Source organism: Periophthalmus magnuspinnatus, chromosome 15, assembly GCF_009829125.3.
Source record: "Periophthalmus magnuspinnatus isolate fPerMag1 chromosome 15, fPerMag1.2.pri, whole genome shotgun sequence".
Taxonomy (NCBI): Eukaryota; Metazoa; Chordata; class Actinopteri; order Gobiiformes; family Gobiidae; genus Periophthalmus; species Periophthalmus magnuspinnatus.
Genome location: NC_047140.1, coordinates 10,360,522 through 10,377,883, shown reverse-complemented (window position 1 = coordinate 10,377,883; position 17,362 = coordinate 10,360,522). Strand labels below are relative to the sequence as shown.

Below are 17,362 nucleotides of genomic sequence, written 5' to 3'. Positions count from 1 at the left end.
GCACGGGCGCTTAGCAACATGTTTGATTGACAGCGTTGCTAACTAGTGGGGGCACCTCAGGGAAAGAAGCCACTTGAGTTATCTGTTACTAATGTGCATATCTTGATTTACGGACACAAAAGTGAAATAAAAAAACAGGATCATGTAGAGCGGGTTAATACGAACATACTAAGACCAAAATGATGAGCCTGACAGCGGCAGTTACAGAGAGAGGGCTTACAATTTTTTAGTAGAAAGTAAATTGAAGCAAGCTGATGGAACCGGAAGCACACGCGGCGGCTAGCAGATTAGCCAATAGTCCATTTATATATATATAGTAATGTAGCAAAAGAAAATTTTATTCAGTCAACTTGACAAAGGTTTGAAGGTTAAGTGATTCTAAAACTTTTTATTTGCTCCTACGTGGACGACTGAGGGATTACACAGACTCGTTTGTGATGGATTAACAGTAGGTAGTGTAGCAGTTCTCATTCTTGTCGTTAATTTTTTTTATTGCTCTCTTTCCCCTCTTTAGACTGCTGTACAGCTGGTCCATGTCTCTGCCCTGTAACATTGTCTTGAAGAAGGCTGTGGACAGCCTGCTCTGCTCCATGTGTCACATCCACCCCAGCTACTTCTCTCTGCTCATGTCCTGGATGGGAATCGTACCCACACCCTCCACCAGCCACTCCCAGGCCCCTCACCGCCGCATGGCCATGACTGATGACGGCAAGAAACAGCAGATCGAACTCACTGAAGACTCCTCCAAATACTTCCGCCCGCCTCTGGACCTCAACGAGTCGCAGCTCTGCACGCTAGCCGCCGCCTCGCAATCTCCGGGCGCCATCGATCAGCTGTTAGACTCCGGCCTACCTGCGCTTCTGGTGCGCAGCCTGACTCAGTTCTGCGTTAGCCTGCTAGCTAGTAATGACCTGCCGATTCCTGCGTCTCAAATGGAGCGAAGACATCACTACCACCACTTTAACTCCTCAAATTCTGCTTCCACGTCATCGCAGAGTAAGTCAGTGTTGGCGGCGGAGCTTGCAGCGCCCGTGTTGAGGTTTTTAACTGAAGTAGGAAACAGCCACGCCATGAAAGACTGGTTAGGAGGGCCAGAAGTGAACCCGCTATGGACCGCTCTGCTGTTTTTGCTTTGTCATTCCAATGCTAGCTGTCAGTCGCTAGCTTCCACCTCCTCCTCTTCCACGACTCCTCCATCGCAACAATCACACACACCAAACCCGGGATCCAGGTTTTCTTTGGCATCTTCAGCCCAAAATGGCGGCCTCACGACGCAGCAGAGGACGGCTCTGGAGAATGCCACAGTCGCCTTCTTCCTGCAGTGTATCTCCTGTCACCCCAACAACCAGCGCCTCATGGCTCAGGTAACAGACCTATCCTAACTGAGTGCCTTAAATATTTTAGATAATATTTTAAAGGTAGAAAGAAATTAGAAAAAGACAGTTACTGTGAAATGAAAACTAGTTGGACCTCTGAAATGACAAACTTAATTTACTTAACTGTCAAGTGCAGTAATGCCACATTTGTTCAGCAGTCAAAGATCATGTTCTCATTTCAAAATGTATTCAAAACTTAATCAGACTGGAACTCAACATGCCAGTCATCACACATAAAACTTTATATTGTATTTTAACATGACTACTTTCTGCATATTGTGAAAAGAACTCATCTAAATAATTTAAATTTTAATTCTATAAATTGTTATATTTTACCCTGTTTTCTCGGCCCCCTCTGACACACTCTCCCTGGTGCAGGTCTTGTGTGAGCTGTTCCAGTCGGCTCCACAGAGGGGCAGTGTTCCAGTCTCTGGGAACATCTCGGGTTTCATCAGGAGGCTCTTTCTGCAGCTCATGCTGGAGGACGAGAAAGTCACAGTGTTCCTCCAGTCTCCATGTCCGGTACGATCGGTTTATACAGAACATCTGAGAGTAACTTTAAACCTTAAACTAATTTAAGAATTCCATGTATTTCAGAACATTTTTATAGAGGTTTAAACTAGAGGTTTAGCAGCTTTACATAGAACAAGACTCCATGAACACAGAGGGAGGGCATCTGACGCGGGAGGGAGGGCATCTGACGCGGGAGGGAGGGCATCTGACGCGGGAGGGAGGGCATCTGACGCGGGAGGGAGGGCATCTGACGCGGGAGGGAGGGCATCTGACGCGGGAGGGAGGGCATCTGACGCGGGAGGGAGGGCATCTGACGCGGGAGGGAGGGCATCTGACGCGGGAGGGAGGGCATCTGACGCGGGAGGGAGGGCATCTGACGCAGGAGGGAGGGCACGCAGGAGGGAGGGCACGCACGAGGGAGGGCACGCACGAGGGAGGGCATCTGACAGACAAAGACATTTCGTTTTCAAAGAGCATATTGATGTGAGCGCATTTTTACTTTGATTTAAAGTATTTTAATTTGACTTTTACAGCTGTATAAAGGACGCATCAACGCTACGAGTCACATGATCCAACACCCCATGTACGGAGCAGGACACAAGTACAGGACCCTACACCTGCCCATCTCCACCACGCTGGCCGAAGTCCTGGACCGGGTCTCAGGTAAGGGACCAAACACCTCCACCTAACACAACCAAACCAAACACACTACCACCACACCCCTCCTCTGCACCTGCCCATCTGCCTTGTGGGGAAAAAGAGTCATTACTGAATTTACTGTCAAGAAAGGTGTGAAAATACAAAATTTATAAACATTCAGTAATTGGATCTAATTCCTCTCTATTGGACGAGTTTATCCAAGAATTCACAGGGTTCAGTACTGTCAATAGATCTAAGTACAATTTACGTGTAGTAAATATAACTCCTCTGTGCAGACACTCCGAGCATCACGGCTAAACTGATCAACGAGCAGAAAGAGGACAAAGAGAAGAAGAACCACGAGGAGAAGGAGAAGATGAAAGCCGACAACGGTTTCCAGGACAACTACAGTGTCGTGGTCGCCTCAGGTGGGACTGAGTTTAGACTTCATTTAAACCTGGGGTTTAGACCTGAGTTTAGACCTGGACCTGGGTTAGCTTGAGATCAGACCTAGTTTAGACCCGGATTTGGACCTTGGTTTGGACCTTGGTTTTGACCTGATTAGACCTGGGACAGTCTGTTTAATCCTGGGCTAGTCCTAGATCAGACCTGGTTTAGTACCCCTGTAGTGTCTTGTTTAGTCCCTTCTGGATTTGTTGTTGGTTTAGTCCTGCTTTAGACATCTTTTGACCCGGGTTAGACCTCGTTTCCTGAAATACACATGGTTTTAGTCCCTGTTTAGAACTGATTTGGTCAACAGGGTCTAGTTCTGGTTCAGACCTAGTTTAGTCCTGGGTTAGTTCTTGCTCGGAACTGGTTTTGTACTGCTTTAGACCTGGTTTAAATATTGGTTAGATGCTGGTTGTCCCTGAGTTATTACTGGTTTATTCCTGCTTAAGTCCTCGTTCAGTCCTCGTTCAGTCTTCGTTCAGTCCTCGTTCAGTTTTATATTGAATGTTTTTTTTTATTCCATGTTTAAACTTGTCTCTTGTACATCTCCCTCTCTCCAGGTCTAAAGTCTCAGTCCAAACGTGCCCTCTCCACTCCCCCCAGACCGCCCTCACGACGTGGACGAGTCCTAAGCGACAAACTCAGCTCTGGCTCTGGATCTGACCCCAACAAGACTATCAGTGTGCCAGTGTTCCACCTGTACCACAAGCTCATACCAGGTACTACTACTACTACTATGACTGCTACCACCACCTTTCAACAACCAGTGCTGCCCAATTAATATGAGTACATGGTAATTAATATACATGTATGGTAATGAGTGTAAATGCAGATGGTTCCTGGCTCTATTCACAGCCAGTCGTGTGGGTGCAGTAAACATGGATACAGCCTCCAGCCTCATTTGTTTTAGTCTTAATGACATGTGTTCTATTTCATCCTTTTGACCACCAGAGGGCGATGCTTAAAACACTTAGTTTGTAGTTAAATTTGTAACTCTTGTTTCTGCTTTCTGTTCGCAGGTCAGCCATTGCCCCCGGAGATGACCCTAGCTCAGCTCCTCACGCTCCTTTACGACAGAAAGTTACCTCAGGGCTACCAGTCCATCAACCTGACTGTCAAACTGGGATCAAAGGTCATCTGCGACCCGGGACTCTCAAAGACCGACTCCTTCAAGAGGCTTCGCACAGAAAAAGGTAAAGGACTACCACCTAATCTGGTCCACTGCACCTGACACGTTTAAACCAGAGACTCTGAGGGATGCGTCAAATGCAGGTTTAACTCGGAGACACTTAAAGGAGATACTGTTAACTTAAAACTACCACTTCATGACATCACAATGTGGAACAGAGCATTTTGTGTTTTGGAGTTGTAAATAGACTTAATAATAAAGGGTTACTCAAACATGTGTGAATGAAACAAAACACAACTCCAGGTATGTTTTTGAGGAGGTAATGACATTATAACATGGCTTAGAGCTCATAAGAGTCAGATTGTGTAATACTAGGCCTTGAGGGATGAGTTGATGCAGAGGACACAGACACACAGTATAAAGTGTAGTTTCTTAAATGGATGGATGGACAGATCACTCTCTTTATTTGTTTTTATCTTTGAGTCAGACAAACTTTTTACTTTTAAATCCTCCTCATGTGTTTAATGTTAACTGCACCTGTCTATCCTTTTAAAAGCTTTTTGAGTCATTCTCTGAGCTGCGTCCTGTTGTGTCCTCTCTCTTTTTTCTATACTCCTCTTGCCTCTCCTCCTCCCTCTCTTCTCCTTTCTCTTCTATCCCCCCTCTTCTCTCTTCTCCTCAGCTTCTCTCCTCTCCTGTCTCACTCTCTCCTCTCTCTCCCTCTTTCTCACCCCCCTCACTCTCTCTTCTCTACTTCTCTTTATCCCTCTTTTCCTCTCCTCTCCTCTACTCTTTCTCATCTCTCCTTCTAATCTCTCTTCTTCCTCCTCTTCCTAATTTTTCCTCCATCTTCTCTCTGCTCCTCTCTCCCCGTCTCCTCGTCCTCTCCCCTCTCCTCCCCTCTTTCCTCCTCTCTACCTGTCTCCCCTCTCTTCCTCTCTTCTCTCCTTTCTCCCACCACCTATCTCTTCTCTCTTCTTCTCTCTCCTTCCTCCTCTCTCCTCCTCTCTTCTTTTTCTTCCTGTCATCCTCCCCCTCTTCTCTCTCATCCTCTCATCCTCCTCTTTTCTCCTCCTCTCATATCTCTCTTCCTCTGTCTTCCCTCTTTTCCCCTCATCCTTCTCTCCTTCTTCCTCTTCTTTCTTCTCTCTCCCTCTCATCCTCCTCTCTCCTCTTCCTCATATTTAAAAATAGCTCTCTCTTAATAGGTTTATGGGGCGTCTGCTGTTTTTATATTTGAGTCTGTGGATGCTCAGAAGACGAGGGCAACCTGTCTCTGTGTCTCTGTCTGAATCATAATTTCACTGTGTAAATAATCCCTTAATGTAATAGAGCCACCGTATTAAAGGACCTGCATTACACAACACCGTGGGCTTTAAGTCATGTTATAATGCTGTTGCCTCCTCAAAAAAACAAAACAAAACACAACTCCAGGTATGTTTGCGATGACTCTTACAATCATCATCAAAGTATCATTTAGCTAAGGTGAAGTGTCTCTGTGTGATAGTGTTGTGGTATATTCTGTGCCCTGATCATGTTGTTTTGTTTTAGTGGAGGAGGTACTGTCGCCCTGCCCGGAGGAGGAACCCATGTCCCTGTGTGATGACCTGGACTCAAGTGATGATTCCCTTCTGGACACGGGGCCCGTCCAGTCTCCTCTCCAGGTGTTTGCTGGGATGGGAGGCCTGGCTCTGATCGCAGAGAGACTGCCCATGCTCTATCCTGACGTCATCCAACAGGTCTGAGGCCAAACAGTGTCCAGTCATACATCATGTTATTGGGTTTGCAGAACTGATTATTTTGCACAAGACTTTTTTAAATCTGGGTTTTAGTTTTTACATACATACATATGTACGCACGCACGCCCCCTGTCAAACCTAAATAATTGTAATTAATTAAGTTAATTGGAGTGGATGGAGCCGAGTCATGCCCATGCTTATTTACTGTTTGGAATGCGCCGCCTAGCAGACTAGATATGTCTATTTATATACACAGTCCATGGCTTCACGATTCATCTGAATAGTTTTGACTAGTGAATTATTAACTTGTTCTCATGTTTTGTGCAGGTGAGCACTCCAGTCGTGTCCTCGTCCTCTCAGGAGAAACCCAAAGACACAGATCAGTTTGAGTGGGTGACCATAGAACAGTCAGGAGAGCTGGTGTACGAGGCTCCAGAGTCCATCTCCTCTGAGCCGCCTCCCATCTCCAAACAGCAGCCTCCCTCCTCCTCCTCCGCCGTACAGCCCATGTCTCCTATCCCCGCCCACTCCCTTGCCGCCTTTGGACTGTTCTTGAGGCTGCCTGGGTACGCCGAGGTCCTGCTCAAAGAGAGGAAGCATGCCCAGTGTCTGCTACGATTGGTGCTGGGGGTCACAGACGACGGAGAAGGCAGTAAGTAACTAAGGACTGTACCATCTGAATGACAACACATGAACACTGAAGCATTTGATTGAAACAACATGCAAATATAAGTATACAGTTTTGTGCACCTGAGGGGGTCAAAGGTCATGTTGTCAATGTTTTGGGACTGTCACAATGGCCTGTATTTTCCTGTAAAAAGATTCAATACATGAAACATTTTTATAATCGGTGCATAATTTTTCTTAGACCAATTTTCCCATAAAGCTTTGTCTGGTACTGTTTTCCTGCTAAAATCTCACAAGGTCCAACAGTTTATATGAATAGTCTGACTAAACTTACTTTTCACACTCTTCTTCTTCCCCCATCTCTCTCTGCCTCCTCTTTTCTCTCATCTCTGTCCACTTCTCTCCATTCTCTCTCTCCCTCTCTGCCTTTTCTCTCTTTCCTCTCTCCTCTTCCCTCCTTCTTCCTCTCCCTCTCTCTCTTTCCTCTTCTTCTCTCTGTCCTGCTCTCTCTTGTTTCTTTACTTCCTCTCCTCTTTTGTCCCCTCTCCTCTCTTTGGTTTCTCTCTCTTTCCCTTTCTCGTCCTCTCCCCCTCTCTCTTTTCTTCTCTTTCCCTCCTCTCTCTCTCTCAGGTCACATCCTCCAGTCCCCTTCGGCAAACGTCCTCCCCACTCTACCGTTCCACGTGCTCCGGGCTCTGTTTAGCTCCACCCCTCTGACCACAGATGATGGCGTTCTTCTGAGGAGGATGGCTCTGGAGATCGGAGCGATTCACCTTATCCTGGCGTGTCTGTCTGCTCTGAGCCACCACGCACCCCGCAACCCCAACGCCCCCTCCAGCGTCTCTGAGGTACGGTGGTCCAAAATAATCAGATACTAATCCATACTAAAAAAGTATCGAAACTAGATACTAATTTTTCGCAGGTTTTGATTCTAAAAAAAAAAATCACAAGATAGAAATTTACCTTTTCTTGAATAGCTTTAGAATGATGTTGAGTTGTATCAGAACAAGTATTAGACACATAGACGAGTATACGCCCATGGACCACTATCGAACCTACCTGGATTACACAGATATAAGGCAACATGGGAATATAAAAGAAAGTAATGCAGAAAATCAAAATATATTGTCTAAAGAGAGTTTTTATTATCATCATGGTATCAGGATTGAGCATCAAGTCTATTCCTTAGTATCAAAGTTGAGTTTGTAATTTTAGTCCTTAAAATGGCACCATACAACAGGAAGCTGCATGCCTTGAATAGCCACAGCTGCATTAGGACAGACTGACAGAAGTGACGCTGCCAATCTGCACCATCATCCCCTCCCACCACCAACACTCACACACATCTCACTTCACACTCATACTAGGCAATTTGGCTGAAGTATCTTGCCAAAGGACATAACAACGGTCTGTGCAAGAGCCACTGCTGTGCTGTGGCACCTGGTATTCTCAGCACTCTCCCATCCCAGTCCTGACCAGGCCTGGCCCTACTTAACAAAAGAGATAAGATTAGGCTTTGACAGGTAAGTGCAGACAAGAGATAACTAATACCATCTCTTTTGAGTCCACACTTCACACTGATTGATTAAACCCCCCTGTCACTCAGGAGTGGACTAACAAGAGAAGTGAGTGAACCAGAGTGACACCAGATCGGCCGATATCGATACTGATTCTTCGGTATCTGTATCGGCCAACATCGATGCTCGATACCAATATTTTTTGGGAATTGTCCTCTGTGTGCCCTTTTTGAACAGGCTATTGACTCAAAATGGAAATAGAAGAGAGATCAGATGCTAAATGTCGCCTAAACCAGGTCTACCGTAGAGCGCCCTCTGTCTGCGAGTTATATTTATGTCAGTTTGAGCATTGCCAGATCTGATGCTCATTCGTCCTTCAGACTCTATAAATCCACCTGTTTCTGGAGCTCAGCCCAGAGAGCAGTGACACAAGTGAATCTGAGACGCAGAGACGCAGAAAATTCAAAACAGACTCAGAATGTACTTCTGTCTGTGATAATAACAATTGTCTCATCGTTTTACTGAAGACCTCATCATGGAGAAGTTTACTTTAATGTTTATGTACACACTTTGACTACACTGTTTTGTCAACTGACATAAACTACATTAATGTGAGGCACTTCAAAGGACGCTCTCTCAACAATCCATGGGTTTTAGACGGATGAAAAATTACGCCCATTGCCATATTAATTAACAATATTAAAGAGACGATCCTTTATAATTTGAATGATGAAAGTCCTAAAAATGTTGGAAACCTGAAACCCAGGAATAGTGCGTAGCTCCATTTAATGTCTTGCCTAATGATACTTGGGCAGAGTGGGTGGATCAGGAATTGAGTTGCCAACCTCCTCGTTTGTAGTTTGTAGTTTAGTTCTAGTATTTTTGTGTTTTTATTGTGTTGTCATTTACTGTTCAAAAAGCTTAAATATGAAATACAGGTGAGATGAGGTGTTCATATTTCTGACCTTCTGCTCCGCTTTAGCTGCAGATTTTCATATTTCTGACCCTTCTGTCCTCTTTTTAGGCTCAGAAGTTTATATTTCTGATCCCTCTTTACTGTCAGATGTCCATATTTTGCCTTCTGATCCCCCTTTAACCTCAGATGTTTACATTTCTGACCCCTCTCACCCCTCTGTAGCCTCAGGTATTCATATTTCTGACCCTTCTGTCCTCTTTTTAGGCTCAGAAGTTTATATTTCTGATCCCTCTTTACTGTCAGATGTCCATATTTTGCCTTCTGATCCCCCTTTAACCTCAGATGTTTATATTTCTGACCCCTCTCACCTCTCTTCTTTAGCCTCAGATGTCCAGTTGTCCAGGAGGAGGGACATCAGAGGAGCAACAGCTGTACTGGGCCAAAGGCACGGGCTTTGGGACCGGATCCACGGCCAGCGGCTGGGACGTGGAGCAGGCCCTAACCAAGCAGAGACTAGAGGAGCAGCACGTCACCTGTCTGCTGCAGGTACTGGACCAGGACTGGGCCAGGACTTGATACTAAGTTAGTATTATTACATCTTTAACCCTTTCCCTGTTATACTTTTCAGGTTTTAGCAAGTTACATCAACCCGTCAGGCTCCAGCGGTGCTCACAGCTCTGACTCTGAGAGCAGATCCAACACTGCAGCGCTCCCTAGTGTCCTACAGGAGTTACTGTCTCAGTCATGCCTCATCCCGGCCATGTCTTCCTACCTGCGTAACGACTCAGGTAAACTACAACACAATAAACATGACAATGACACAAACAAACCGATATAAAGAAAGGCCATAGGCCTCATTTGTGTATATTTTGATGACTGCAGGTGAACAAAGGTCAGCAGTCAGAAGCTGCAGTCAGACTAAAAAACAATTTCACTTATTGATACTGTGCAGTAACATCACACTGGGGTGTTCTACAATACATGCTTACGGCGGAATGCTTAGCAGTTACCATGGTGACACAATGTACACATTACCAATTAACTACCAAAAAGATACTCAACAGCACATTTTCAGGAGCCATTCACAGTCCTCTTTATGAGTTTGATTTTCAACAGGAAGGTGAGAGTGACTAAATGAAATACTGCTAATGCTAACTAGCTTGTGACTGTGATGTTATTTGAGAGGGATTTGTTTAACAGCACAAATCTGCTCACCTTTCTGGTCAAATTGTGTTAAAACAAAGCTCAGAATAAAGTCTAACAAAATGTCAGATAGAGCAGTGCCTACAGTTGTCATTAGCATTCCCTGGAGGTGTGATGACATCAGCTATAAAGTATCGTTTGGCTTATTCCACTTGTTCTGTTTCATGTTTGTGTTGCGTTGGCTCTGAGAGTACAATACTCTGGCGCATCTGACCCAGTTCACTGGTGCAGTTTTATTTCCTCGTTATGTATCACCTGTCTCACCTCAGTTTAACCTGAGCCGAAACGGGTGAGAATCCTCAAGTGGGATTTGCTGTATAGCTGTCAGATTACAGATGTGTTGACCCGGTTTATGGTTAATATTGCCCCTCTACATGAAACAAAAACACCTAAAGGACTAAACAGAGACCGAACCGGATTGGAGACTTGTTTTTTAAAACAGTTTATTGCACAGAACATATAGACTTAATTATATATATAAAAGCTTTTACAATAATTTGCTGCTCACATTAAATCAAACATCAACAGATAAATAATGTTTGTCTCATGTCGATGTTTTTCAAACTGAAAACTCTGTAAAGTCCACTTTGAGCCAGCTGCATTATAAGGTCAGAGGTCATTTATAGAAACTCCCGTGAGAGAAAAACTATTAATTTATTTATCTCTATTTATATGATATTTATTATTTAAAACAAATGTCCAAACTGTGGCCTGGGGGCAAAGTTCGGCCTTCAGATCTCCTACTGGCTTTGAGCATAGGCAGTACTTTTAACAGTAAACATAAGTATTTGGCCTCACTTTGCCTCAAGATTCAGGTCTACAACGATGCTTCAAGTCTTTTCACAGGGTCCTGTGCCTCTGTCAAAGTTGTATTGACACCAGTCTGTGGCCCTCTGCTTTGAGCATGTTTCTATATTCAGCCCTCTGTGAAAAACGTTTGGACACGTCTAACTTAAACAAAATGAATATAGTTTGAGAATAATCCTTAAATCCACCCTGACCTCAGTTTAAAGTAAAGAGCTAATCTGCACTTGGAAGCTTTTCAAACTTTAATCATTTACATCTGAATAATGAACATGTTTTTATTATTGTGTTAGTACCAGACACGTGTGTGACTTTAAACAAAGTTTTAAAACACTTTCACACAAACTCAGGATTAAATATTACCGTAACTGTAAATGTTCACAGGATGCCCTGTTATCTGCCTGGGTCATGACTGCAGCACATGGCTTCTCCTTCAAAGTGAAAGTTTTCTTCTCTTTCAAAATAAAAGCATGTTTTTCCTTCAAAGTAAAAGCTTTTGTCTCCTTCAAAGTAAAAGCCCATGTCCAAACGCCACAGTCCACAGTGGTTCATGGCAGTGACAGTTTTACAGCTGCACTTTGACCTCCTTCAAATTCAAATGTAACTACATTTAAAATAAAATTTAGTGTTTCATAATCTCTGTTTTAATCTAGACCTTTTAAATATTTGATTTGTATAAATGCATTATGTAACAGGAAACGTCTGCAGTTTAATCCTATGGCTTCAGTTTGTTCTTCAAAATCACCTGATTTTTGGCTTTTACAAAAGTATTTTTAAAACAGCTTTTCGTAGAATCAGTCTATTTTTAAATGTGTTAAGACTCAAAATGGTGGCATTAGTTTTGTTAGTTTAAAAATACATCTGTCCAACATTTAGTTTACAGTTTAAATCCCGTCTTCTTTGTTTCACTTCCAAAAAGATTCCATCATATCTGATTTTTCCAACCCATTTTCCAGGTTAAGCCTTTGAAGATTTTAGTTTTTGTCGTAAAAGTCTTAAACCTTAAGGTTTAAGCCTTATCTTGAAGCATTGGCCTCTGTTTTAGCTCCACCCTCATTGTCATGGCGCCGTGTACATATATTTGTTTTAAATTTTAAATCCTCCAGTATTGCAGTAGTCTGTAGTTGTAGAAGTGGTGAAGGTCATAGTGTTGGATGGAGATGTAGAGAAGGCGATGAAGGCAGTAGCAGGGATCAAAGGGTCATGTAGTTGTTATAGTAGTATCTGTGGTCATAACATTGTGTGTAGTAGTGGTACTAGTAGTATTGGATGTCATTGTGTTGTGTAGTAGTAATCATAGCATGGGTCATGGGTTGTAAAGATGTAGTTGTAGTAGTTGTAGTATTTGGGGTCATAGTGTTGTATAAATGTAGTAGTAGTGAAGATCATAGGGTTGTGTAGCTGTAGTAGTAGTAGTAGTAGTAGTATCTGGCGTCATAGCGTTGTGTAAATGTAGACAAAGACGATGACAAACAGGTTGAGGAAAGTTCCCACGATGCCGAGCAGCGCCAAGATGGACTCCTCCTGCTCCTCCTTCAGCTCCAAGTCTGTGACGTCCTGAAGGGTCAGAACTGTGCGCCCCATGGTCCATGTGTTTATTAACCTGAGGAAGTACAAGGAATATGCACTGCTATAAAAAATACTACTATAAAAATATACGACTATAAAACACATTTAAACTACAGGGTCAGAACTGTGTGCTCTATGGTCCATGTGCTTATCAACCTGGGGAAGTACAAGGAACATGTACTGCTATAAAAATATACTACTATAAAACACATTTAAACAGTGAGACGGCTCCATGGTCTGTACCAGGGGTCTCAAACCTTTTACACTCGGGGATAATTAGACCTCGAACATTAATATAGGTCTGTGTCACAGTGTGATGTCATTGAGTAGAGTAGTGGTAGAATTACTTAAATTTGTGTAAATTTACAGTAAAAGTTCTGCTCGTGGCCAAAAGAAATAGTTGTGAGGGCCACATTTGGCCCCGAGGCCATAGTTTGGACTCCCCTGAGTTAAAGTATAGTATCTTTTAATATTACAATTACAGTTAAATCCTTTTTAAACTAGTCTTCATCTTGATGTGTGACCACACATGTGCATTCTGCTATTGTTGTTCTGATCAGCCCCCTCCCTGAGGTCATGACCCTGGGTAGCTTTGCACTGATCGCTAAGCCTAAGGTGAGTGCTTTTAAATGGCTGCTCTAAATCTCACTTACTCTGACACCAGAGACTTGACCCGCTGCTGCCTGGACATGTTTATGGTCAATACAAACTGACCACTCAGGGACAGAGACTGGACTACATATATGTTTAATATACATTAAATATAAAGATGTGTGTGTATGTGCATGCGTGTGTGTATATATAGGTCGGAAATATCACGCCTCCAGTTGTCTGGAAGGCAGATTTAGTCGGTCTCCCTCTGCAGAGAGCACAACACCCTGTTCCACCTTGTGACATTGCCATGTGGTGCTTCTCATTCAAACTGCCATTAGCACTACTCTACTACACATGCCTTTTATTGAATTGAACCAAACAGAAAACCTCTTACCCCAGATGTGTTTAGGACATGGTCAGGTCCTTATCGCCTCTTCTTGGATTTAAGTCCTTTAATTTGAAAAACGAGCTTCAACTTCGCGACACGACTCAGGCCATTTGGACCAAACATGTCACATTCACCCGGGACATTGGTAATTCTCCTCCAGGTTCCAGTCTCTCTTCACAGCCTCTCTGCTGTCCTCCCAGCGCCTATTTTGCAAATCTCAGCTTCCATTTATAGTGTTGAAAAATTCTTAAAAATCAGGTTGCTCATCTCTCCAAACCTTAATCAGGAATGAGCCTTATAGCCATGTTGAACTGGAAGTTTGAGTTTCCAAACGTTTCCAGTGTCACTCCTCTGCCAAAAAAAAAAAACACCTCCTCTTTTCAAAAATTCAAAAATACAATATATATTTGGAGATTATTTCAAACTTTAAACGATTCCTTCAAGTCCAAAATTTCCAGAATGAACTGAAAAGTCACTCTTAAAAGTGAAGTTGGCGTTTTTGTATCTGAAACATAGTTATGAGTCTAAGTTCTCCTCCATATGCTACGTCTCCTGTTTATATCAGTTACCACCTCAGTGCAAACAGCAGCCTAGCAATTTTATAGAAATACCAATTATTTAAAAAAAATGTATCAATAATGATTTTACTTCCTTATATAATTTTCATTCAATCAAATTGCTATGCTAACAATGCTTCCCAGTTTATCCTTAAGTAAACCACAGTACTTCCATAACAATATAACCAGCTCTTGCTACATGCTAGCTTTGTATTCGATTAAATTCAGAATGTTGACTGTGGTAATGTCGCATCTACTGATTCATTTTCAAAGATTTAAAATTCCTTGTTTGAAATGACAGGTCCCTCATTGGGAATCCAGTATGAGTCTGACTCTAAAACTGGTAAACATTTAGCCAAAACAAATTTTTTTTTTTTAGCTAAAATGTATTTCTCACCATTTGAAAGCTCTTTTAAAGTCTAAAATAGCTCCCTTGGCTCCTCTCTTCTCTCCCAATTCTGCTGCTTGTTGTCGATGAAAAACAATTCCTGGTTTCGGACTCATCCACGTTCGGAATTCCAATGATGATCCTCTGTTTGTTTTTTGTAAATTCCTGGTTGAATATTTCAGACTGGTTGTGTGTGTAGACTGGCTCCGTCCTCCTCCTCTTCCTCACAGCATTCCTTCAGTCACTGTGAAATCAGGGCTTTAAAAGATCCAGGGTTTTCCTGTGAGATCGCTCCTGCTGTCGCCTGTATCCCAGACAGGTGAATGTGTCGAAAATGTACAAATCCGTTTGCGTTTTTGGAGGAGGGATGGAGAAATGGAGAGAGAGGGAGGTGGATAGAGGAGAGAGAGAGAGGAGAGATGGAGACGCAGGCTGGTCGTCAGGCTGGTTGCTGGAGGAATATTGTAGTCGATGGGAGCAGACGTGGGAGGACCATGCATTGCATAACAGAGCGAAAGAACCATCGCAGAAGAAGACAAGGAGATGGAGGGAGAGAGGAGGAGAGGTAAAGGAGGAGGGAGCAAGAGGAGGGGTTAGAGGAGGTAAAGGAGGAGGGAGAGAGAAAGGGAGACATGGAGGTGGAAGGAGAGTGGATGTAGAGGAAGATGAGGGAGTGACATGGGGATGGAGAGGTGGCTGGAGGAGGGGAGAGAGGGAGAGTGGAGGTAAAGAAGGGAGGAGATACAAGGAGATGGAGATGGGGCAAAGAGACGAGGAGAGGACAGATGGAGAGAGAAGAGAGACGGTCAGGACAAGGAGAGGGAGAAGAGAGGAGGGAGGTAAAGAAGGAAGAGAGGCAAAAGGGTTGACAGACACGAGGAGATGGAGAGAGAGGTGAGGACAGATAAAAGGAAGAGAGATGAGATGGATGAGAGGAAAATGGAAGAGAGAAAAGAGATGGAGGAGGAAGAGGGAAAGTGGATCTAAAGAACAGAGGGAGGAGGAGGAGTGGAAGGCATAGAAGGAAGGAGAGAGTAGAGGAAAGATAGGAGAGAGGTAGAGAAAGGAGGGAGGAATGAGCGAAAAGAGTGAAAGGAGAGAGATAAGTAAGAAAATGTTTGGGGAACAGGGGAATAAAAAAGGAAGGCCACAGAAGAGAGAGGGATGAGGAGAGGAGAGAGAAAAATGGGGGATAGGAGGAAGGAGGTGTATAGATGGGGAGACAAAGGATGGAGGAGGGAGTAGAAAAAGAGAGAGGGATGGTATGAAAGGGAACAAAATGGAAAAGGGATGCAGAGATGACTGAGAAGAGGAGGAGGAGGAGGAGGGGGGACAGAGACAGCATATTAAGGAATGTGGGAGGAGGGAGATGGAAGAGGAGACAGACAGTATAAACAAGAGAAGGTGAGGAGAGAGAGACAGCTAGAGGGAAGAACAGAGTAGAGAGAGCGAAGGAGAGGGGAAAGAGAAAGGGGAGAGTGGGGGCTTTTGTTGTTGCCATGGATATACTGTATTGTTGTATCAGATATCTTTGTGGAGGGGGAAAGGAAAGGGGAGGGAAATGGAGAGAGGGGGGGGGGGGGGTGTCAGATGGACCCACACAGACTGATAGAGAAATGGTTTGGCTCGAATTCACAAAAACAATCTCATCTGGACTTGAGCGTCTCAATGTGTAACAGACCACGATGTGTTTAAATGCTAATAAGACTCTATACTCTGATCTGTTATAATGCCATTTCCTCATCACAAACACACCTGGAGTTGTGTGTTGTTTCATGCACATGTTTAACTGCATATTTCAGCTCAGTTCTTCTGTCAGAAAACACTTCTGACAGAAAACACTTTGTTCTACCTTGTGATGTCATTAAGTGGTAATACAGGAAGTGCTTCTCTGTTTTTAAACTCCATACACCTTCACTAGAATCCTTTTACATAATTTCAGATCTGGAATTGCCAATCTCTACTGAACTAAAGGTAAAACAAGCTGTTAACTTGAAAACTACCACTTCATGACATCATAATGTGGAACAGAGCAGACTAATAATAAACGGTTACACAAACATGCGTTACTGAAACAAAACACAACTCCAGGTATGTATTGAGGAGGTAACAACAATGTTGCGTGATATAGGACTGGAGTGATCCCTGGGACTTCCACCGGTCCACAGAGGAGCCACAGAGGAGAGGGGAAGGGGGGGCTGAGGAAAAGCTGTTAGAAAAAGTACAGAGCAAAAAGAAGGAATACGGGGACGGACAGAGGGAGCCGAGAGAGGGAGCCGAGAGAGGGAGCCGAGAGAGGGAGCCGAGAGAGGGAGCCGAGAGAGGGAGCCGAGAGAGGGAGCCGAGAGAGGGAGCCGAGAGAGGGAGCCGAGAGAGGGAGCCGAGAGAGGGAGCCGAGAGAGGGAGCCGAGAGACTCTGATCTACATGTGTCCCCCTCTCTTGGCTCCCTCTTAGACCTGACTCAGACTGCACCTGGTCTATCCGTGACTCCTGTCTTGGACCGGTTTAGTTACGGTGTGACACTCACATGAGAACCGTAGGCTCTGCTGTGCTGTTGCGGTCACCGCTTTTGAAGCTGCAGGCCTGAGATAACTATTTACTTATTAAGGGAAAAGGCTTGCGGTCAGCTCTGGCATCCGGCAAAAATAGAATTCAACAGATTGGTTCCGGAGCTTCTCGGCTCCTCTCGTATTTTGTGCTATATGGAATACTTGCAGCCAGCGGACCGGAGCTGCACCACGTTCAGTCAGAGCCCGGGGTAAGGTTAAAATGTGTCAGTGAGAGTCGGACTCTGAATCTGGGACCCTGAAACCGGGACCGCTTAACTACACTAAACTACAGCAACCCCCCCTCTCCTCTTCTCCCTGGGGTCTCCTTGTTCCTGCTGTTATGGTTAGTCTCAGGTCAAGGCCTGCTCTGTGTCAGTGGTCACTCAGCTTTGGTCTGGCTCTG

General features: G+C 44.1%; 1 protein-coding gene across 3 annotated transcripts in view; it reads left to right on the top strand.

Moving 5' to 3' along the window:
- birc6 (baculoviral IAP repeat containing 6) overlaps window positions 1-17,362 on the top strand; it is an 88,391-nt gene that overhangs the window by 48,881 nt on the left and 22,148 nt on the right. For all 3 annotated transcript variants that reach the window (XM_033979517.2, XM_033979511.2, XM_055227418.1), the window contains exons 56-66: window positions 515-1,364; window positions 1,755-1,898; window positions 2,423-2,552; window positions 2,825-2,956; window positions 3,539-3,697; window positions 3,998-4,171; window positions 5,659-5,846; window positions 6,174-6,498; window positions 7,104-7,321; window positions 9,288-9,452; window positions 9,535-9,694. In XM_033979517.2, the coding sequence (XP_033835408.1) occupies window positions 515-1,364; window positions 1,755-1,898; window positions 2,423-2,552; window positions 2,825-2,956; window positions 3,539-3,697; window positions 3,998-4,171; window positions 5,659-5,846; window positions 6,174-6,498; window positions 7,104-7,321; window positions 9,288-9,452; window positions 9,535-9,694 (2,645 nt within the window). The remainder of the gene's footprint in view (window positions 1-514; window positions 1,365-1,754; window positions 1,899-2,422; window positions 2,553-2,824; window positions 2,957-3,538; window positions 3,698-3,997; window positions 4,172-5,658; window positions 5,847-6,173; window positions 6,499-7,103; window positions 7,322-9,287; window positions 9,453-9,534; window positions 9,695-17,362) is intronic.